Source organism: Leptosomus discolor, chromosome 25 (genome assembly GCF_034619465.1).
Source record: "Leptosomus discolor isolate bLepDis1 chromosome 25, bLepDis1.hap2, whole genome shotgun sequence".
Classification (NCBI taxonomy): domain Eukaryota; kingdom Metazoa; phylum Chordata; class Aves; order Leptosomiformes; family Leptosomidae; genus Leptosomus; species Leptosomus discolor.
Genome location: NC_141415.1, coordinates 8,425,912 through 8,449,347, shown reverse-complemented (window position 1 = coordinate 8,449,347; position 23,436 = coordinate 8,425,912). Strand labels below are relative to the sequence as shown.

General features: G+C 46.1%; 1 protein-coding gene across 1 annotated transcript; it reads left to right on the top strand.

The window, feature by feature from the left end:
• The first annotated feature begins 2,806 nt into the window (after positions 1–2,806).
• Positions 2,807–18,264, top strand: ETV4 (ETS variant transcription factor 4). The gene is made up of 12 exons (XM_086477919.1): positions 2,807–2,851; positions 2,943–3,039; positions 3,221–3,268; positions 7,835–7,888; positions 11,620–11,746; positions 12,374–12,532; positions 12,922–13,166; positions 15,475–15,549; positions 15,650–15,718; positions 16,083–16,255; positions 17,302–17,403; positions 18,043–18,264. Exons 1-12 carry the CDS (start codon positions 2,807–2,809, stop codon positions 18,262–18,264), a joined length of 1,416 nt encoding a protein of 471 aa, XP_086334045.1.
• Positions 18,265–23,436: the final 5,172 nt, after the last annotated feature.

The following is a 23,436-nucleotide window of genomic DNA, read 5'->3' as shown; positions in this document are numbered from 1 at the left end:
GCACATTTTGTCCCAGATCCTGCCTCTGTGCAGCCCTCAGAAAAAAAACTTTTATCTAGTTCATCTTCAGTAGAGTACTTTCACGGGTTCAGGAGAATTTCAGGTATCCTACATAGGTATGCACAGACATAAATACACATACGTATGTAAACATATATATACTTTCAAATTACAGAAGTGTCCCAATACAAACAAGGATGAGCAGATCTTAATTTAATTCAAATAGAAAAAGTCATTGATAGCATTGGCAATGCACCTCAGTCACAACAACAACAACAAAAAAAAAGTGTCACTGCCTGGCTAGTACAAATGGTGACTTTGCTACATCAAATGCACACAGTCAGTCATGGAGGCTCATAGCTCCACTGCGTCCTTCTGCTTTTTCATTTACACATACGCACTCATGAACTGTAGCGACCACTTTGACTAGGAATCATAGAACTATTTAGGTTGGAAAAGACCTTTAGGGTCATTGAGTGCATCTGTTAGCCCAACACTGCCAAGTTCACCAGTAAGCCACATCCCCAAGCACCACGTCTACACGTCTTTTAAATGCCTCCAGGGATGGTGACTCCACCACTTCCCTGGGCAGCCTGTTCCAGTGCTTGACAATCCTTTTGGTGAAGTTTTTCCTAATGTCCAACCTAAACCTCCCCTGGCACAACCTGAGTCCATTTCCTCTCATCTGTTACTTGGGAGAAGAGACCGACCCCCACTCACTCGTTTCAGGCAGTTGCAGACAGCGATGAGGTCTCCCCTCAGCCTCCTTTTCTCCAGCCTGAACAACCCCAGTTCCCTCAGCCGCTCCTCACAGGATTTGTGCTCTAGTAAGTCTCTAGTGTTTAGTCCTTCTTCACAGTGACAGGGAAGTTAAAAGTCAACTGTGCTGAGACCTAAGGCTCCTCCTACATCAGCTGTGCTGTTACTGCCAGTTGAATGGGAAATTAGAACATCATGAAGTAAACAAATATTACCGTAGAAAATGCCATCCGGTTTAGAGTTCAGAGCACAGCTATCTGTTGAAATCAGATCTAAAGTGACAAATGTTCCCTTATCTCTTAACAAGAAAATGTAGCACAAACAACTGAGAGTGAAACTTCCGTTTCGCTATGATATGTATAGGTAAAAGTGCAAAGCATGAGTATCTGTTGACACTTAGACTTTGTAAGACATTTAAAGTATAAATTGCCTAAAAAGCAATCTAGCTGGGAGAAGTATTCTCTTCCAGTTCTCTGATAAAACTAGGTTAATTTTAACAGCCTGAATAAATTGTTACAAAATATTCAGAAGATTAACTCATATGCTTCAGTGACTTCAAACCAGAGTAAGTTCAAATTCCCATGCTGCATTTAGCCACATATCTACAATGTTTGGGGATGTAGGACAAGTTGCTGGATATAGACTTCCTGACGGTTAGCACGTTTTTGTTCTGCTCCCATAGACAGGTCAGAACTGTGTTTCAGTCAGGTTTCCCAACAGAGTGGGGTCCTGGGAACACTGGAGCAGATATATCAAAATGCATCTTGACTAGGTACTTAAACACCGTTTTTCTGCACAACAGATACCCCTTTCACGGTAAGCATGTCAGTACATCATACTGGTGATGTTAGCTATAGCAAAAACATGTCCAAAATGTACAGCTTCCATTTAGCCTTAGGGCTAACTTTCCCTGTTCCTCTTCCTTTTTCTCTTCACTATCTACTTCTCTTCCAGCAGATGACATCCCATGAATTATTATCTTGTTATTGCTGGGTTCCAACTGTCACTGATTTTTTTTTGTAGGATAAATAGGATCAATAAGTACTAAAGAGGATCATGGAACTTTAAAGGAGAAATTTGAAAAAAATAACGGGATGCACAGAAGACAGCACCTAGTATGCACAGAAGCACGCAAAACCACTTTTTTGGTGTGCAAATCTCAGAACTAGATTTTTATTTTGTGTTGTTGTCCCTTAACATTTGCAAGCGTAGCGAGGGGTATGATTATTTTCCCTGCAGATGCACGAGTGAGATTTTTTCCAAATCTTGCTGAAACTTGAAGAACTTCCCCAGAACAGAACTGAGTATGTCTGAAAACTGGTTTAACGTGACTGCAGTGGGCGTGAGAACGGGCAGGCCGGGTCGCGTGCCACGCTGGGTGAGAGGCTGAACACGCAGGCTTCTGCCTTGCACAGCGGGCGTAGCTGGAGCCTCCGCAGCATTTAATGAATGAACTTCGGGAGAGTTCCGTGAATGGGAACTCCGTCCTTGCGCGAAGACCCGGGTACTGCGATCTGATTGGCCCCACTGTTCACTGGGCGGGGGCCAGAAAGAGCTGGGGCTGGCAGGCGTGTCCCACCCCCGCGCTTCATTCACAAACTCGACGGAACAAAGGAGCCGCCGAGCCGAGGCCGCGAACGGGGCGATGCACCAATGGGCGGCCGCCCCCGGGCGTGCGGCGGCCTGACGGCCCGTCAGGGCGGGGCTGCCGCGGGCTCCGCGTGGGCCGCCGCCGGGGGCGGGGGGGGGGGGGGACGCAGACACCCGCCGGGCCGGGGGGCTCGTCCCTGCCGGCAGCTGGCGGCCGCCTCGCGCCCCGAACTCCGGCAGCTGCTGCGCGATCGCCGCCTCTCGCGGGCGGCGGCGGCGGCAGCGCCGGGGAGCCGGGCCGGTCGCGCTACCCGCCCGCTGCCGCCGCTGACCCGGGCAGGCGGGGGCCGGCCCGGCCCGCCGCCCGCCTTCCCCTGTGCCTTCCCCTGTGCCTTCCCCAGGCGCCCGCCGAGGGCCGGCAGCCCCGCGCCCGCGGAGGTGGCCCCCGGGCGGCAGGATGAAGGAGTACCTGGATCAGCAGGTGCCGTTCACCTTCCCACAGGTGAGCGGCGGCTCTGCCGGGGTGACGGGGGGGACTCCGGGCTGGGGCCCCCTCCGGTCAGGGCCCCCGCGCTGATCCGCTCCTTCCGCAGCAGCCTCCGGGGCCGGCGGCTCCCGGTGACGGAGCTCTGATGGGCGCTGGGAAGAGTCCGGGGGACCCGGGCTGGCCGCCGGAGCAGGACTCGGAAGGTGAGGGGGGGTTGGGGGATGAAGGGTTGGATGGGGACGGCGAAGGCTTCTGGGCAGGGAGCAGGTCCTCCCCCGGCGCCTCCGCCCCCAACGCCCCGTTCCGCCCGGCGTCTCCGGCGCTGGAGCATCCTGCTGTCCCTCCCCAGCGCTCCGCTGAGGAAACCCCTCACTTTTCCTGCAGACCTCTTCCAGGACTTGAGCCAGCTCCAGGAGACTTGGCTGGCGGAAGGTAGGCTCCTTCCCCTTGCTCCGTTTTGTTTCGTTCGTCTCTCGGTTATTCGCCTTTTGCTGTTTGTACTGCTCCTTTGCTCTGTTCGCCTGGCTGCCAGCATTAAGTGTTTGTTTCAGACTTGCCAACCTCTGTCCTGTGTAAATGAAGATGCATGAATCGCACTATTGTGCTGGGTATTTGCCTATGAATGGAACTTGGCGGTTGGCCCACTTTCCCACTTTACAATTTTCTTTTCAGGCTACTTGTAACTGGTTCGATTTGATGCTGATTTGTCACTTATCTTTGCTACTTGCCAGAACGTTGATATTTTCTTAAACAAACAATAAACTATTCTTTTACTTTGGGGAACAAAATGCTTCTCTTAACTTTTTTTTTTTTTTTTTTTTTTTTTTTCCTTGTTGAAGATGAATCTTTGAAGGGACCTTCCTGGAATTAACACACTGTTCAGTTTGGTGTCTAAATTGTTTTGCCTTTTGACCTCAAGGAAGAGAAAGCTTCAAATCCCGGGGAGTCCCATTAATTCCAAGTGAAACTAATTTTAAACAGTATAGTGAATTTGCTCTAATTCCAATACTATAAATTATCCATTTTCTAGAAATTTCAAAACATATCCTCAAGTGCAGACTCTTGGTAAACAGAAGAGTATTTACTAGGATATAGGTACTTAACAAATATTTAACAAAAATAATATAAAAATATTCATGGTGTTTTGACCAGGGTTATTCCCCCGAATATTATGACAAGTGAAGGGCAATCCTGTCAAACAGGGGTTTTTGAGGGTTTTTAAGCCTCCGAAAAAGTATTTGCCAATTAAACAAGATTGTTAAGGGAAAAAAAAAATCAAATGTTTTATGTTCATTTCAAACTGAAATGAAATTACATTGATCGGACAGTGTTTAGGAGTGTGAGGACTATAGAGATGCAAAAGGAATTACCTGGAGGCTCTTCCAGGACTGAAACACTCACTTAACTTACATCGGAGCAGAAAAGTAGATTTTAATTGTTGGTCATCTAATAGATCTGCTGAATGTGCACACATGCTTGAGGCTGGTTTCCCTTAAATCTTGAAAAATCTTGAGCTACCAATAAGACTAGTTTGCCTCAGAACTGATTTCTGGCAGACTCTCAATTTTAGGCTTTCTAATGTTTGATAGTATTTTTAGCCCACTAATCTAAAGAATTGGCACAGAATCTTTTTAAATGTGTTTGTAGAATGAATTCGTAAGTACCCTGGGGTGAAGGGAAGTTTGGTCTCATAGCACGCTATAGAAAGAGGTAATCTGCTATTATGATTAGTAAATAATAATGCAAACCCATGTTCTTAGAATATAGGCAGGTATCTTTTTTTTTTGTATAGCTCATAGCATTTAGTCAGAGTTCAAGTGAAAACTTTGGGAGATTCAATGCATCTTTTGCTATTCTAGCTTATGATTTTAGACCGCATATATGGGGAACTACCTTCTCCCACGGTGACTCCTGTTTCCAGACTTTTAACAAGAAAAGCTGGCCTGTGAAGCGAATTATCGGGAGCTTTTTCTGTATTCACCAGTATGTAAAGTTATTTTCCTGAATGGTGAAAACAATTTTCTTTTCATTAAAGTGTTGTACATAACTGAAAACTTCAGTACTTACCTAAACAATGCATTTTTACCAGAATCTGTTAGAATGCAATGGTGTGAAGCTGGCAGTTGATAGCTGTGTGGAACTGATTTCAAGTCAAATAATTTATAAAAGTGACTTGGTATTCAGAGAAACAAAAAAAAGAAATCCTTAGAGAAAAGTTGTGCTGATGTCAAGTAGGAGAGAGATGCACTTTCTGAATCCTTGGTCAGAAAGCTTTAGTTATGGTGCCCCAGACCTTGAAAGCAGTGCGGGAGATGGTGAGGCACGTGTTGATGCATGCAGTATGAGTGACTAAAATAAGCCTGGGGTTGGACTTTAAATGTCTGATTAGGTATCCCAGTTATTTTAAGTATAGACTCTGGTTTGGGGAGAACAAGAAGATGTCTATCTGTATTGCAACTATATACAGTAGATAATGAATACAAAATTTTCAATTTTTCTCTGGCAACTGGCACTTTAGCCTTCTAGCACAGGACTGTAGCTGTGTGTCCAGCAGTGAGGCTGCATGCAGTAAAAAAACCTCTAGGTTTGTCTGTTACGTACTAGCAGCAACGTTTCTTTCAGCAATAGTTTGTGAGAGATTTTGTGAAATAACAATCTGCTGCAAGCTCTCCCTTTCCTGCAGTAAAAGGGACATAAAAGTAGGAGTTAGAAGTAATAAAATATTCTAACTTGACATGTGCTATGGTTAAGGTTGTCCCCACAGCTTCTCCCAGGGCACAGTTCTTCAGCTTAGCTCTTTGTTGGACCTGAATTTATCACATTAGTGACTATCTCTGGGTAACGGAGGACTGCTCAGGAGGTAGACTGAGGCCGTATCTGAGCTAGGCTCTAAGTAGTGGAGAAAAAATAGCTGCATGTTAAAATATGGGCTAAATTCTGATTAGTAATGTGTTCCTGACGTGAGGATGGCGTGCCTCTCTTGCTCCCTTAACACCTTTTCTTTCTGTGGTAGGGGAGAATGCAAAGGCACCTGTAAATAAATATAGATGCTGCCATTGGGAAGAAAGCCAGATTGGATCACTTTGGTGTCTACTGCTTACAGATGTGACTGTGAGATGTGCTTCAACAAAACTATATGTTCTAAACTGTGAGCAGGCTGTCCAGGAGCACTGTTCTGTCTTCCTTATGTAGCTCTGGCAAAGGAAAGATAGGCACAAACCATCTCGTAGAATGGGACTGCATGCACAACTGTATTTGCAGTTGGACAATCTGAATGAATTGTTTCCTCTGTGAATGTGAGGGCAATGTTGATTAAAGCTTTTCTCAGCAAGTAAGGGAAGCAGAAGCTAGAGGCGACTATGTGGAGCTGGTTCCTCGGTGAAATCAGCAAAGCACTAATTGTATACACACTGTTTCAACACAGGAATTTTAGTACAATAGCACTATGGACTATTATAACACTTAATTTTGTATTTGTTGGAATAATCTCTCAAGGACACACTTGTGCCCCTTACTGAGTCAAACTAGATGAAGAAGCACAATAAAATTCTTTTTCTTCCCCTGTGCCATTTCGTTGTTTTGTTATATATTTTGCAATGGCTTCAATGCAACTCAAACATGGGCTAGGGCCACATTGTGATAGGTGATCCATGAACAGAACGATCTAAGCTGGAGATCAGGAAAGGCAGGCACCTACATATAGCCAGATAAGGAATTCACACAAGTGATGCTGTAACGGCCAGCACAGCTGCCAGTCTTCACCAGACACCAGCTTCCAACCACATCTTTCACAGGCATCACAGCAAGAGGCATTCTGATACTTTATGTTTTAATTTAAAATAAGTATTTACTCCAGGAAGTGATGAAACACAGTATGAAGTACATAGTGAAAGACTCTTCTATTGCTTCACTTGGAAAGCTCTATCCATGTGGGCTTTACAGCTTTTGCGAAGTCCGGTCTTTCATGTAAATCAGGATAAATATGACCCCCTCAGTTATGAAGAGGCATCAACTTATAAAGTGTGCTGCTGACTTTTCGCTTCAGCAGACAACACACATGAGCCTCACCAGCTTGTCCAAAGGAGGTATTAAGCCTGAAGCTTCTTAACACAGAGATGCTAATGCTGTTAACTATTTCGCTGCTTACTGCATTCAGCAACCTCTTCTTCCAGTGAGGTAGGCTGTTCCAAGGTAAATGAGGGTCTGCAGATTTTCGGATGTCTTTATTAGACAATCTTTGCAATATTCAAATATTTTAGGCCTTTCTATTATTCTTGGAGGTGTATTAACAATGCTGTTCTCAAGGCAGATGCCTAGAAATAAGCTTTACTGCACTGATTTGTGGGGAAAGAGCAGCTGTTTGCTGTCAGGTCCTCTGTGACTACGCCAGCGCTTCCTCTTCCATTTCCCATTTGTGAAATCACACATACGTGCAAGGCACCATTAACCATTTCTCCCTCCTGCTACCGCAAAACTTTATTTTTTTCTTCTGAAATGTTCTCCTGCTGATTTACAAATTGTAGCCTATTCCACTCATGCCAAGCTATCCACTGCTTCTGGAGCTACTGAAAAGATTATGTATGAAGGCATAGATGTTTTCTGTTCTGTTCATCACTTTGGCATAGTCTTTACAAATTTTTCAGTTGGTAGTTGTTTTTCCTATGCTAAAGGCTTAAAAGTCCCTGCATGTTATGTTTCTAACGAAAACTGTGAACCCCGAACTAATGAACTTGCTGTTGTCCTTAGTTCCAAGGTAAGGGAGAAAGAAACTGGCAGGCCATTAACGGGTAAATCTGCAGGCAGAACTGTATTCATTAATCTCAAAGGGAAATTATCCTTAGTCACTAAAGTGCATCCCAGCATAAAGCTTAGATCTTTCCTGCATAGACCTATTTCTGCAGTACTGTTAATCATACCATACAAAGTGCCAAATCTAATTCTCCTCTCTGTCTTCCTCCCCGCCCCCCCCCCCCCCTCATTCCCTCCCTCCCCTGGCAGCTCAGGTTCCAGACAGTGATGAGCAATTTGTGCCTGACTTTCATTCAGAAAACTGTAAGTAGCATGGGGGTGATCACACATCTCAGGGGAGAGGGGCAGGATATGCTTAAACCAAACAAACAGGCAAATGCAACATGCAGACATTGAGGCTGAAGTACTCATTTTGTTTCTGTGGTGTTGTGATGGTGACAAAAAGAACAGGCTAACTGTTCACATCTGGACAATGCAAAAGTATCTTTGTGTGGTGGTAACTGCCACAGTCCCTTATGCAAACGGTTTCAACAGGTGTATTTTAGTTGGTGTGTGTGAATAATTAGGCAACCCTGAACAGGTGAGAAAATGCATTACTGTAACAAAGGTAAAATTTGTGCTGTCACATGTCCTAAAGCAAAATGAATTGCACTGTACCTGGAGTTATGAGTGCTGTGTCTCCTGCAGGTGCTCTTTGGGGCTCTGTTCATCTGTGTGGCCTCTGCCTGAGCACCTGCTGCCAGCATGGCCTCTGTGAGATGATGGTCCTATCTGCTGCCTGCCACAGCGTGAGGGCACAGTATCCCTGAAGAGATATGCTCGCTAGCCTGCTTGCTGTCTGTTCTTAGGAACTGTCCACAGAACAGATTGCATGTGTTTGCACAGGAGTGTACAGACTGTACCACAAATGTTTGCTCTGAGAACTGGTCAAAGCACTTTGTCTTGCAAAGGAGATGAATGTTGCGCAGGCACAAGTGTACGAATAGGAACCTTCCACACAATGGCCCAGCAGCTCTTTCTGCTTTTCTCACACGAGGCCTGCTTCAGCTGGTCCTCACAGCATGCCACTGTTTCATTTGGAAGCTGATGCTGGGCTAAGACTACATGCCTGAAGTGAATATAGACTGAATAGCTCTGTGTTGCAAGCAATTGCAGGAACCCAGAGCCTGACTTTTGACAGGCATATCAAGGCTACGAGAAGATGCCTCACCATTCCCTGGGCATATACATGTCTGGCAGCTAACTGAGAGTAGAGATGTCTGTTTAAAGCTGGTGCAGTCAACTTTGTTGCCCTTCCTATGCCGATAGCCCTCTCTGCCCAGGGCAGTTTTCCCCATGAAAACTAAAATGAAGCACTTTTACTTCTTGTTCTTGTCTACCTTCTTTGCCTGGACTTGACCATGCAGCACAGCTGGGCTGGCTAAGTCATATTATCTTGTTTCTTCCTCTTTTTGACCTAGAACTGAGGAGAGGGCTCGTCCCATGTTTCACTCTGAATGAATGAAAGAGGCAGTTGTAACGCGATAGCCTGTTCCAGCTGGAAAGAATTGGCTGCTCCTAGCACATTTAGCTTCTTGAAACTTCAGTGGCGCTCAGTGTACTGGACAGAACAGGTTTTTTAATTTTTTTTTTTTTCCCCACAAGACTGCTGACACATCAGCTTTTTTAGATGGGTTCTATATATCTGTTTACTCCATACATTGAAAACTGCTGCTGCAGACTGAAGGGAAATGGATGCCCCAGGCATAGAAAGACCCTTTTGTCTTTTGACCCTTCTCCTGGCCTGGGGTGTTTGCACAGATGCAAGAGTGTCACACTTGGGATATTGAATCTGTCCCAGGCATGGGGTAGGCCTGCTGGGTCAGCACACTCACACTTGCCATCAGTTTGGACAGTGCCAAGAGCTGCTTGTGAACAGGCCCCTCTGCTGTGATTGCTGGGAGCCCCAGGACTGGCTGTGGAAGCCAGTTGTCCCTGGGAAGGAGTAGGAGCCAGAAACAACATGAGGCTGTGGTATCTCATGGATTTATTTATTTATATTGATTCTGTCATGCTGGATCTCTTTGGGTGCTGGTGTGATGTAAAGAGTAAAGGTGGGCTTTTCTGGTGCAGGATGAAACTGGAGGCAGGCAAAAGGAATAAGGTTTGGGGATTTTTTTTTTCCTGCCCTCCTTCCTGAGAAAATTAATTTTGAGGAGGGATGTTGACAATAGAAAGTGTCCTTAACATCCTGTGCTGGGAGAGACAGCAGAAGCCCTTTCTCCAGCCCTTTTGATAGCTGCTTGCTGCAGCACTTCTGAAGGGACAATTAGTCCTTTATGTGAGGGAGAACTGTCTTGAGGATGGCTGGTGCACATACAGTTCACATCAGCCCTGAAGTAAACTCAGCAAAAATATGAAGTATTAACAGGTCAGGATAACAGATAAGGATTACTTTCCATCCTTAAAACTGTAATCAAGCTCTGAACACCCGAGGATTTGTAAGCAGATTGTGTCAGCTTGAAGAGGTGGGAGTAAGCTAGTGAAGAAGGACTGGAGCTAGCCTTATTAAAAGCTTACACTTTTGATTTGGAGGGCAGATCTTTCCCTTGTTTGAAAAAACAAGCCTAGACCTATGTACCTTTCTGGGGTTACTTTTCTTTCCTTCTTAAGTGTTAGTAACCTCCTAACAGCAGCAGCAGAGCCCAGAGGAAAAGGTAGAAGATGCTTACCGTGTCCTTCAGACAGGATAAGCTTTTCTGCGGAACTAGTGAAGGGAGTTTTGCTCCCCACTGGATTTAATCAAGCACAAGAAGTAACAATACCCACATCCTATTTCCTGGTGCTGTAAACTGCAACCCACATTTGTTATTCATGAAATTCTAACCAGCCCAGAAATATCCATCCTTGTGTGCATCAGGCCATGACCACAGACCCATGCACTAAAAATGAAAAGAAACGGTTTTACTTTTTTACCTGGACTGTCACTGGTGTTTTGGATGAGCATAGCAGTTACAAGATTTCCCCCAATCCCACATTCAGGGATGTTTGGCTGTTAACGTAGAAGAGATTCAACAAAGGGAAACCTGCATTTGGAAATTACACGGGTAGCTGCTGAGTGCCAGCATGGCAGCCTCCCACCCAGGCATCACAGTATGCTATAGAAGGGCCTGGCCTTTTTCCTGAGTGCTGAAGTATAAACCTGATACAATCTAGATACTTCAAAGGGAGGCTGTTGACAGGACTGCAAGCTGCTCTTCGACCCTTCAGGTGTGTTATAGTGAAACAAGGACTTCAAAGTCAGAGTTCTGTTTTGTACTGTGCTTTAACACTGATGCAGTTCCTTTGGAAAAGGGATTTTAGCTGTATACATTGGTTAGATGCTTCTGATAATGCTACTTGTGTAAGGTGCCTGTGAGCAAGTTAGCCTGGTGGCAGCCTGTAGTAGTATGCAATATGTATAATAGTATTTTCTGCCATAAAACGTTCAGCTTTTGCAGCTGTGCCTACAAAAAAACTTACATTTATTGTCCTATAGAACAAACGATACTATCAGGAAATCTACAATGTGGCATCATGTGAGTACATTATACTTCAATGCAGTGCTACATGGTAATGCTACTCACGAGACATGCTTATCAAGTATGTCAATGAAAGAGCATTTTGCATGATGCAAATCAAAACTTTGCTTTTATGTGTTGAAAAATAGTGTGTATGCTACCCCTCCTTATGGTGTAACAGAAAATGTCTGTCCTGGCGCTGAACAGCTTAGAAAATACTCACTCTAAATCCTTGTCAAAGTGCTCTGGATTATCACAGAGCGTGTTAACGCTACCTTAGATTTGCTCTTTTAAGGTTGATGTATCTTACAAGCCTTACTAAATCAAGGGCAGAGCTCAGGAAAGTCCAGTGAATGGTTGTGTGTATTGGTATTCTGTTTCTCTCAGAGCCAGCTGAACAAGGGGACAAGGACAACTGACTTTTTACTGGCTGATAAAAGTATCTCTCCATAACCAAGAACAGTGTCAACCTGATCTCTCATTTGTCTCCCACAGTAGCTTTTCATAGTCCTCCTGCTAAGATTAAAAAGGAGCCGCAGTGTCCCTCCTCGGACCCCACACTGTCCTGCAACCATAAGCAGCCATTCCAGTACCACAATGGCGAGCAGTGCCTTTATGCCAGGTAACACAGCTTACACAGGGGAGAACAGGAGCTGTTACGAATCAAGTGCTACTGCGTTATCTAATAATGAAGTGTTATGACAACGGTCTACTCTGTCCGCTGGATAAGGGCAGTGCACATGTGCTGCAGTACAAATTAACCAGTGGGTCAGCTCATGGCAGCCTCCTCAGACTCCCATTTATTGCACTGGATGGCTCAGAGTTGTGTAGAGTAGATCTGGGCTTATCTTTTTTTTTTTTTTTTTTTTTTCTCCCTGGTGCTGTTCCTCAGCTGTCCTGATGCTGAGAGCAGTCTTGACATCTGTCACATGCCTCTCTCTCCCCTTTGCTTTCCAAAATCTGTCCTGCAAGGAGCTCCCTGACACCATTGCCCACAGTCCCAGCTACTTGCCTGAGTTATAGTATGGCTTCTTCAGTACAGACACCATCTTCAGTTTTCTGCTTGAAGGGTTATTGCTATTGTGCATGGGGGCACCCAGTCATCAGAAAGGAAGGAGTTTGTGCTGGGACTTTTCTGGCCTAGAGGCTGCAGAGAGGGACGGCGTGTCTGTGACACGTTCTCCCCAGGAGCTGCCACAAGTCCTTCTCGGAGAACTGTAATGCTCCAATATCTCTTTGACTGTCCCAGTGCCTATGATCAACACAGACAAGTTGGAATCAAGTCCCCCAACCCAGGAACCCAAATACAGTCACCGCTCCAACAGTTCCCTAGACAGGACAGGAGCTTCCTGACCTCTGCGGAGCCACCCCACCTCACATCCAGCTGTGGATTCCTCAGCGAAAACAGGTGAGCTACTGCCAGGAGGAGGCAGCCACTGGCAAGGATTGCCCTCCTTGGTGATTCAGGGAGGAGGGTCTGCAGCATCCAGATTAAAGCGCTCAGTTTCCAGCAATAGCAGGATCTCCACCATCCAGAGTACATGGGACCCACCACTAGCGTCTAGGGTTTGAAGAAGTCTATAACCTTAAGCCTGTCAGATTCTGCGAATGATGAGCTATGTAGCTGCCCTTGGAAATGTCTTTCATTGGGGTCCCTTCCTTGCCCCAGCTATGTGTGCAGCTCCTACAGCCCTAGTAACCAGCTGAGGAAGTTTCTGTCCCTCAACCAGCCCTGCACGAGGGCGGAGATCAGAGGACCAAGAAAGCAGCCATCCCGTGTCCTCTCCTCTCTTCTAGCTCTGCGTACCAGCCACCTGTAGAGATGGGCCATTCCTTCACCTCTTCTCAGGGCATGGCCCAGGAAGACCCCGTCGCCTACCGGTGCCAAATGCCTGAGCCCTGCCTCCAGTACCCTCACCAGGGCTTCAAACAGGAGTACCACGACCCACGGTATGAGCAAGCAAGCCAGGTGGGCAGCAGCCATCAGTACCCAGCAGCTGTGGTGATCAAGCAGGAGCGGGTGGACTATGTGTATGACTCAGGTAGGTGGAACTAGCTTTTTCTGACTGCATAAACCAGGTATGAGTGGGGGTGAGCAACCTCCTGGGTGAACAACCATCACTGTGACGGGCTTTGAAACGGTCCTACTTCATCTTCAGGAGTGTCTGTGGTCTGGGAAACTGGCTGTGTAGCAGGAAATGCAAACAGTTCTGTCTATTGCATCCAAGGGAAGGCTGGGACAGTCACTTTCCATACCATGTTCTGAGAAGGACTTTGTGGTAGGTAGTAGAAAGCTTTAACAAGATATAGGAGCTAGGAGATTATGTTAAACCCATTCAAATTAGATTAATGGCATGCATTTTTTTCCAAGGGAATAAGTAGTCATTAGGGAGGCTCTCAAACGGAAAAAAGGCCATTCCCAGTTTCACAGGGAGTTTTTGTATTCAGGGGGATGTGTGAGCCAGTAGGTCATAGACAGGGAGAGAATTGAGGTCAGCTTTGAAGAAATTATATGAGAAATGTTCTGTAAATGGCAGCAGAAAGGAAGGAATCAAATATATCAGAGCTTGTACAGAAAAATTGTCTTGGATCTCTGCAGCAGGAGGGGACCTCCAAGCACTGGCAGGGGAAAGCTGCTCTGGGTGCAGGGATTGCGCTGCACAACCCTGGGCTGCAGCTCATGACACTGTCTCTCCTGTGCCTTTTCCCTGACTGGAGGCAGAAGAAGTTCACAAAATGGAGGCAAAGATGCAGCTCTCCCAGCCCAGCTGATGGGTGTAAGCTTTCACTGCTGAGGTCGCTCACCAAGAGCTGACACACACCGGAAACTTGCTGCAGCAGGTCACAGAGAGCTGACACCCCATTTTGGAGCTTACCATGCAAGATAAACCAGCTTTGTTCTGACAAACAGATCTAAAAGTCTAAAACTAAAACAGTCTAAAGAGATTTGGGCGAGTAACAATAAACCGGCCAGTTCCAAGGACGGTCGTAAGCACAGAGCGGGATCTGGGTTGACTGCTAAGTACAAGTGCTGCTCTATGTCTCTTGTAGTGTCAACATCCGCCTGCTGCTTCCCATAGAAACAGGGCACACAGAGCAGATAGCAGAAATTTCAGAGGATCACAAGAGAAAAATGTTTGTAATTCCAAAAATAGCTCTCTAGATACCCGATCAATAGGTAATCCTTATTTTTCTACAAGGGATAAATCTTATTTTTCCAGCAGATCAGTGCAAAGACTTGCTACCCTGGCATCACAATACTCTATTCTACAGGGAATGTTAGTTCTGGTTTCCTGATGTTTTAATGGACATTTTGAATTCTTTCCTTTTGCGAAATAAATACATACATAAAAAGCACCTATGGGGGTATAGAATCCACCACTGTGGCTATGCTGAAATTGCACTTTCACTGGGTCCTTCTGTCCAGGCAGGGGAAGAAAACATGCAAACCCAGAAGGATGCATTTTGTGAGAATAGTTTATAATTGTAATAATACACAGTCTGTCAGCTCAGAGTACCCTTCTGCCCTTAGCACCAGCAAAATGTCTGCTGAAAGCCATGGCTATACACAAAGTATGAAGGAACTGTAAGGTAAATCTTTCCAAGGCTCCCAGTTACAGCTTCCATTTCAGCTGTGGATGGAAAATAGATTTGGTTCAGAAAATGCAGGATTCAGAAAACACAAGATACAGAAGATATCAATTGCAGTACCCTGGCAACAATATAGGCTGCACAGAGATTGTGAAAAGACTTTCTGCTTGTTTTCAAACTCTGTCTATTTTTTCCTTTATGTTTTCTTAGCTGTTTGTGAGAATGCCCTATCATGATGTGAAAAAGCCAGGGAGACTTCAGACATCTGACGTGACATTTGAGACACACTTCTGTGGTAAACATTCAGATGCTGCTGCTCTTCATTAACCTCATTATAATACCCCTGGAAAAAGATAATGCCTTCTCACTTGTGAAAATATTATCAGAGCACATAGTTATCTTAAACTAAGATGAGGGAGAGGTGTCATACAAATGTAGCGTATTGTCCAAGATTTTGTAGTAAGAGGTGACTGACTGACGACTGACAGGTGACTGACTGGCTATTCCGGCTACTCTGAAGGACATCATGGGATAGTACCACAAAAATTTTCTAGTGTAATTCATGATTGGAAGCATGATTAAAACGAAGCTGTGGTGGGATGGCCAAGACATAAAAAGTTATTGGTCTGCCACTAATCCTTTTGGAGGGCCCTAAGACGATGTTGCTTCGACAGCTGCGCTTACCCATCCAGCTCTGAGAGCAAGATTATTCCGCCTCCTGTGCTTTTTAATTCAATGAGTTTGTTAATTGTTCTGTAGATGTTCCTGGCTGTCCTTCCATGTGCATAAATGTTAAGACTTATCCAAGCCATTCAAATACAGAAGATACATTAGGTAAGAAATTCCACGTCAGCCGCCTTTTCCCTGCATTGCATTGCCCTCCAGCACTACCGTGTCTTTGCCTATGGCTGCGTAAGTTTGCTTTCTCTTTCAGGCTGCAGCTATGACAAGCAGATGAGGTCCTTTACTGATGATGTCTGTGTTGTTCCAGAAAAATTTGAAGGTCAGAGAAAGAATGGCTTGCAGTTTGGGTGTAAGATAGGGTTATCCAGCATCTTTGCCAGCCACTTGACCACTACCTACATAGTTTGTTACACTCTGTTCTTGCAGGTGTGTTAGCTGTAGTTCATACCTGGCTTTTTGGTATCCCATTTCTTGAGCTTTTTTAGCAGCAAACAGGCCTTCTAGCATAAGTAGCTTAATTGTGAGGTTCATCAGAGCTCCTCTTGGAAGAGCTGCTGGTGAATTGGCCACTCTGTTTTATAAGGGAACTGAAATATTCCAGGTAAATGTTTGTGAAATGCAGGGGTTTTTGGTTTTGTTTTTGCACTGTTACCCTTAAAAACACCTTGTTTGTTCTTCTCAAGCAGGAGACATCAAGCAAGAAGCCGGAGTGTACCGGGAAGGACCTCCATACCAGAGACGGGGATCTCTCCAGCTCTGGCAATTTCTTGTGGCTTTATTGGATGATCCGACCAATTCCCACTTCATTGCCTGGACTGGTAGAGGGATGGAGTTCAAGCTCATTGAGCCAGAAGAGGTGAAACCATTTAGCTTCTCTACAGGCTCAGGAGAGGCCAATGTTTCTGAGGCTGCAAATTCCCAAGGGGCTTTTCCTCTGCCCCGCGAAGGCTCCTGCCTATCAGTGGTACTTGCTAGACCCTGCAGCGAGTTAATGTTTTTAGAAGGGGTCAAAACACCTGGGTGACACAAATATCAGGTTTAAGAAAGGCTACTTGTAAGTTTAGAGTCTCAGCAATGCAGTGAGTCAAATTACGCACTGCCTCCACTTCCCTAGGCACTTCACTCTCAAGCTTGCAGTGACCTTATCATGCTCCATACTTGAGGCCGACATTTCTGCTGATTGCAGAAATCTCATAAATATCTGGAAGAAAATATGTCGTAGTCTAAATATACTTTTATATCCAAATCATGCTAACTAAGGTGTAATTTCTAATGCTGCCATGTTCAAAAAAACCCCTTTGATATCTGACAATATCTGGGACATGTGTCTGTCCCACATATGTTGTCTGTTCATATCTTGCTCCAATTGGAGCTGCATTTAGCACTGTTCTTGCTATGTATCAACTTTATGGGCACTTTCAGTGCAGATGAGTTGTTTTGGTGGGCTGACATATGCTTACAACAGATTTCTGAGTCTCCTGGACAAAGCTGAAAATGCTATAGCAGGAGGAAGACAGGCACATGGGTCTTCCAATGGGGGTGTTCTCTCATACTTGAGCTCCTGGTAAACATGTGATCTTTGAAGATAAAGTGTAGCATAGGCTGAGGCAGCCCTTTAGCATCCTCAAGCTCTCAGAGCACTGGAGAGTGAAGAGAAGTGGTGACAGCAGATGAGCTCTGTAGTGGCAAGGAGAATGCCTCTCTGATGTAGGGTGCTTCAGTTTGAGTTCTATTCTTGTTGAAAAGCTGCTAAATAATTACCATTTGAGTCTGTTACTTAAATGTTGAAAATGCTTGTATGGTTGTGGTACCATTCCTCAAAAGAGAATCTGCTGGATAATATTCTTTTGCCCTTGGGTTGGGTTCACAGGCGTTCATGCACTTTGATGCTTTATTTTACAGGTAGCCAGGCTGTGGGGTATCCAAAAGAACCGTCCAGCCATGAACTATGACAAGCTGAGCCGATCCCTTCGCTACTATTATGAGAAAGGCATCATGCAGAAGGTCAGTTTGCAAAGCAGACAGTTTTTATGCCTTTAGTGCTGTTTCTGTTGTTTGAAACAGGAAGTCTTACAGGTACAGAATGTACTCGAGCTAGCAAGGCACCCTGAGCTTGCCCCCCACCCCCCCACTTTTCTTTGCAGTTGTGAAGATGTGAAGGAGCTGAATCTAGGCAACATATGGGAAATGAAACAAAGAGGAATCATGATTGCTTTCTTTTTTTGTGTATGTCTGCACGCAGGAGAGTTGGAATTTATGCAGCTGCAAGGACATGTAATAAGTCTAGACTGGCTGTTGACAGGAGAAAGGCTGCCTGAGGGCTGATCCTATGTGGTAGGGCACTGGAGAGGATCACTGTGAGTGTAATAATGTCACAGTACAGGCTGGTCAGGGATTGTTGATGCTGTTGCTACCCAGACAAAGAGTCAGCTGGCAGCATCCCATTTCCCAGGAGCCGTTCCAGGGGAGACCAGAGCAACAGAGAAGCAGGAGGACAGCACAAGGAGAAGCTGATAACTCTGACCTGTCTCAGGGCAATGGACTAGAGCAGCCAGATGTTTTTGCAAGCCTTCTCCGCTGCTGAGGATTATTACCTAGTGCTGCCTGTGTGCCAGGAGCATTCACCTCGTGTCTTTCCCGCAGGTGGCTGGTGAGCGCTACGTGTACAAGTTTGTGTGTGAGCCTGAAGCCTTGTTCTCTCTGGCCTTCCCTGATAATCAGCGGCCAACTCTGAAGGCAGAGTTTGACCGGCAGATCAGTGAGGAGGACACAGTGCCTCTTTCTCACCTGGATGAGAATGCCACTTACCTGCCAGACCATAGGAGCCTCCCTCCACAGCTTTACAGCAAAGGCTACACGTACTAGCATTGCTGGGAGCACACTGTGTATACCCTTGCTTGTGTATATAAGGAAATGTCTGGGTAGTATTCAATCAGTATAAGCATTCTTCCAGGCCAGCACTAAACTATGAATACCTGTTTTGGTCAGGAAGAGTGTTTAGGTACACGTGTGGATAATCACCTGGCAGTTGACAGGGCTCTTGTGTGCTTGTGATAAGACCTCCATATTTGTCAGGATGGGACTCATTCTCAGCGATGCAGACATCTTCCAAGGAGCGGAGCTTCAGCAGCATAGCGGGTAATTGCTGCCTTCAGCCAGAACAAACGAGCCTGTCGCAGTCCCTCTCTTTGGCAAGGGAGGAGGTGCTTTCCTACTGGCCTTTTTTTTTCAGATATGAGGATGCTGCAATGCTGCTGTTTACTCCATTCCTCCAGTACATATACTGAACTTCTGTATAACCTGCCCTCAGCAAGGGATGGCTCTGACCCACATGGACTCACCTCTGCAAGGCCAGGCTTGCCTTCTTGTCAGAATGGCTGGAACACAGTGGTCACAGATCATATGCCTTCTCTGTGAACTGTGTTGTAGGAATGGGGAATACTTGTTGTCTTGTATGTGCATGCTCCTGCCTTCTCACCTCCTCGCTCCTAACTTCATGGCTTCATGCCAGGGCTATCTGATATTTAGGCACTCTGTCTGGGCAAGACAGCTGGAGGCACTGGCCAGGATTAGAGCAGTCCTGGAATACATGGCACAATGTACAATTTAGGAAAGCTACAGAGCTGCCTGATTGCAGTGGTCTGGGGCACAGGTCAAAGTCAATGTTGCCTTCAGGTAGAGGGACTGCAGGAGGCAGCAAGGCCTGAGCCACCAGTTCATTGTAGTGTTGTGGCTTTTCCAAACTGAACAGCTTCAACAAGCATCCTCAGGGTCTTTGAAGACCTGTCAGGCTCTTGAGTGTGCCCATCCTGGGCTCAGCTATAAAAAAATCACCTGAGGCAAGAAAAGAACGTGGTGGCATGTGTTAAGCAAATGCTTTGCAAAGTAAGGTAAACCATATGTAGTTCTTAATATCTGCATTTAGACTTAACCTCCACAGATGTTGGATGTTTGAGGGAAATCCTGGCATGTTGGAAAGGCAGCTATATCAGCAGCCCAATGCAGCACATGCAACTTAACTAGACTTTGTTTTTCCACAATAGTGAACAATTATAATGGGCACCACATCCTCATTGAGAGGTGCCTCACTTTTTATTTAGCAGCTCCAACCATATGCCCAGTTAGACAAGGAGCAGTACAGTGTGTACCTATACAGAAAAAGCCTGTTTCCTTCTGCTTCAAACTGGTGTTCCAGCTGCTGAATACAAAGCATCACCCATGTTGCCAATGTGGTAGCCTGTAGAGGAAATTCTATATATTGGTTGAAAGCCTGATTTTGTCCATGATTCTCCCCTGCATAGCTAATGCCAACCCTCCCAGATGTATCCCTGGGCATGAGGGCCAGGAAAGGCAGTTCTCCCTGCCTGAGGAGAGGCCCAATACCACGAGCACTCTGCTCTGCTGTTGCCTTTGCGTGCCCTCTGTGGTCCACAGTCTTGGTGTTCTGGCAGCTCTTGGCCCTCCTGCCTTGTCCTGCTCACATGTGGCAAGCGCACTTCCTCTGGTGTCCCAGAAGTGAGGGTGAAGGGGAACCCTTCCATTCATATAAGCTGCCTTTACTATTTAAGAGTGTAAAAATACTATAATTAATAAATTGGTCTATGCCTTTGGCCAGTACACCTTCATTCAGCCCCTGGCTAGTCCTTCCTTGCCTTCTCAGCTTGCTTTGCCCATGTCCTTGGCACCAGCTTGCAGCTTTGGGTAGCTGATCCAGAGAGTTCAGGGATGCATGTTTGCTTCTGAATTTTGGTGAAGTTCAAGAAATGAGCACCTCACTTCCTTGACATCCTCACAACCAGCCATACAACCACGACTGAAAGATCACAGTGAAATACGTAACCTCCAGCTGCACCTGGTGTCAGGGGAACCGGTCTCCGCAGCTGCCGAGAACATTGCCCATGCTCCCACACTGACAGCACGCTAGCCACTGAGCCAGGCTCCATGGTTTTAATTAGCTTTTCCCTGAACTTCCTCTCTGTCTTGAGCAGTGGCACTTCCACGTTGTGTGCTAGGAAAGCGAGTGTGGTACCACTGCTGAGCTGGTAACTCAATCAGGGCAGCACAGGGCACCTAGCAATGAGAGAGGCACCCTGCCCCAGGCGGCAGAGCTGAGAGCGCCCTGCCAGGACACAGCCACCCACGTGGGCCTCAGTGAAGGCTACAGCAAGGACAGGAATTGCCCTGAAGTGGAGGAGCCCTTTCACACTGCACCTTCCTCAGGAGAGGCAGGAGCCTCCTGCAGGAAGGATTTACACCTTCTGGAGACAAAAATGTAGCTGCAGGTTGTACCCTGCTGCAACACTGTGTTTCTAATGAATGAGACTCGCAGCTTGCTTTTATTTGGTATCTCAATCTGTAGCATTCCCAAGGATTTTTCATTTATCCAATATTCATTGGGCTACTCTCTGCCCAGCCAACCTCCCTTCCAGAAAGCGAATTCAGTGAGCTAGTTCATGTTTAGATGAAATTTTCGCTCCATGTTTCGCTCGGGTTTGTCAAGTCAGTGCAACAGATCGATAGCTGCAGAGCAGTTCTGGGAATCAGCAAGCTCAGGTTCTCGTAATTGAGGGGCAGTGACCTCCAAGGGCAGAGATTTATAATAACCAGATCAGAGAGCTGGGAGTCAATAAATACTCTGTGTTTCCAGTTCAGCAAGACAGAGGGAGGCAGCTGATGAGGGAAAGATGTTGGAGGTAATAGCCACCTGTCATAAATGTCTTATGCTGGTCCTGAAAGTGCCAGCCCCATCTCACCACAGAGAAGACATGTCAGCTTTGCTAGCTAGTCACTCACATTCCTGTTCATGCAGCCAAGTTGCAACAACTCTTGATGCAGACAGCAGAGCTGTCTCTTCCTGAGGTGCATGCTTTTGGCACTCGAGTGGGGAGAAGTGCATGTTACTGTGGGACAGCATATACAGCCAGAGTGACACACCTGTAAGTCAGTATCCCTTCACCACACAAATTCACAGCTGAGCTTTGCTCCACGTTAGACAGGTAAGAAAGGCAAGAAGGACGTTCTTCTTCATGGAAAACCCTCTAAAGACAGAGTTCTGCTCATGACAAGCACTCGGACATCTGGACGTAGATATACCTGACATTCTCACACTTTCTTACTATTGTTTACTCATTATATTCAAGATGTACTCCAGCAGCTTATTCCTCAGGATGTGAAGATGCTTTGAGACCAGCCAGAAATAAATTCTCAGCAGTCATTTCTACCTAATGCAATTTTTTTCTAGAATTATTTCCACCCACACACACACACACACCCCCCCGGTGTGGTTGCTATTGTTGTAATGGCTTCACTGTATCAACAATACAAAGCCCAGCAGGAAGCACCATAAATCTATTACCCAGAACATGATGCAAACTTCCTTTCTGGTCATAGTAAATAATTAACATGTAACATTACCACATGTCCCAGATGTGCCCATAGAGTGTACTGTCCAGGGCAAAGGAATTACCCCTAGTATTAATGGGTTGTCAAGCAAAGCTGAACTATCTGATGCAATTTTCTGAGGCTAACCCAAGGAAATATTTCTATTACCAGATTCCACACCCTGAAATAAGTATGAATAAGGATAATGAAGAACATGGACAGCAGCAAATCTCACTTTATGGGCTGAGAACTGAATGGGAAGGCAAGAGAGTTATTAGAAAGCGCATTCATCTTTTTCAGGCTGTGTACAACACAGATGGCTGATGTCATCTGGCTAGGTAAAGCCTCAGCAATGTGCCTAGGGCCTGCAGGCAGGTCGGAAGGGGCAATGCATCACTCATAGCAGTGCTGAGAAGAGTGCCAGGATGAGGTCTGCCAGGAACGAATTCTGGCCTGGCCAGGTCAAGACTCCAGCACCCACCTGAACTGAGCAGCATCACCTCAAAAGATGAGGAATACCCCTTTGGTGCCATTCCCATCCCACCACACAGAGCCTGGTGAGAGCGTTGCGCTCTCTTTACCAGACAGACTCCTGCATACAGCATATTCTCAATTGCATCTATTTAAGAGGCTCAGCAGAGCAAAGGAAACCAGAGCTGGCCATGATCCCTTCTGGTCAGTACTTGTAACCTGAGCCCAAGTGGGACTTTTCTCCTTTGCAGCACTAAGCCCACCAGTTAGGTGTGGGGTCAGCTGTGTGGGACTCGCTGGCTCCCTGCTCTGGTGAGCCATGAACCTTCGGCTTTGCCACAGTTGAGTTTCCAGGAGGGAGTTAAGCAATTCCCACACGACCCTGTAAGTCACTCCCATGGAGGTTTCCATAAGACAGTCTTAGAAAGAACTATGTGCTTGCTCTGCTCAGCATTCAGGCTTGGAGTGAAGTGACCCCAATGGGAGCAGTGTGTCCTTTACACCATTCAGCCAGCCACAGGGGAGCAGAGATGACTCCGAGGGCAATAACACCAGGACATTTGACTCCTTGCAATGTTTTATGGAGATATAACACTCCTGAGAAGGACACTGGCATTAGTTTTGTTGATACACTCAGGAGATTCATTCCGATAAATGAATTGGCCCTAATGACACCCACACACATCTCCCCATCCTCCTCTGCATTCGTATCACAGCAACACTGTCACCTTCCACAACACTGGAAGCCATTCTGCACAATGAATATTGATCTCTTTATGCCTTGATGGCTGACATATTGATGAGACAGCAGAGGGGGAAGTGCCCACCAGCACTCTGAATACAGAGCAAAGCTGAACTCAATGGAGGCCTCAGCAGGAGACGACCATTCAGTCAGCCCCAAGGGCAGCATTTACTGCCCCAGAGCTGTACTCGCCCCTCAGGCTGGCCCAGGCAGCACATTCCCCCCACTGCTTCCTGCAGCCAGGGAGGGCGGCCCCGCACCACCCTCCTCCACAGCCCGCTCCTCTTTCTGAAGAATGGGTTGACAGAGAGCAGCCTTTGTAAACTCCTTACAGGTTTTCCTGTGTCTGGTCTCTTAAGAAAGAGTAGCTGAACAAACATATTCCTTTGCATCACAGAGTCACTACTTACTTAGTCAGGGCCTCTGCTTAGGAGATGAATAAC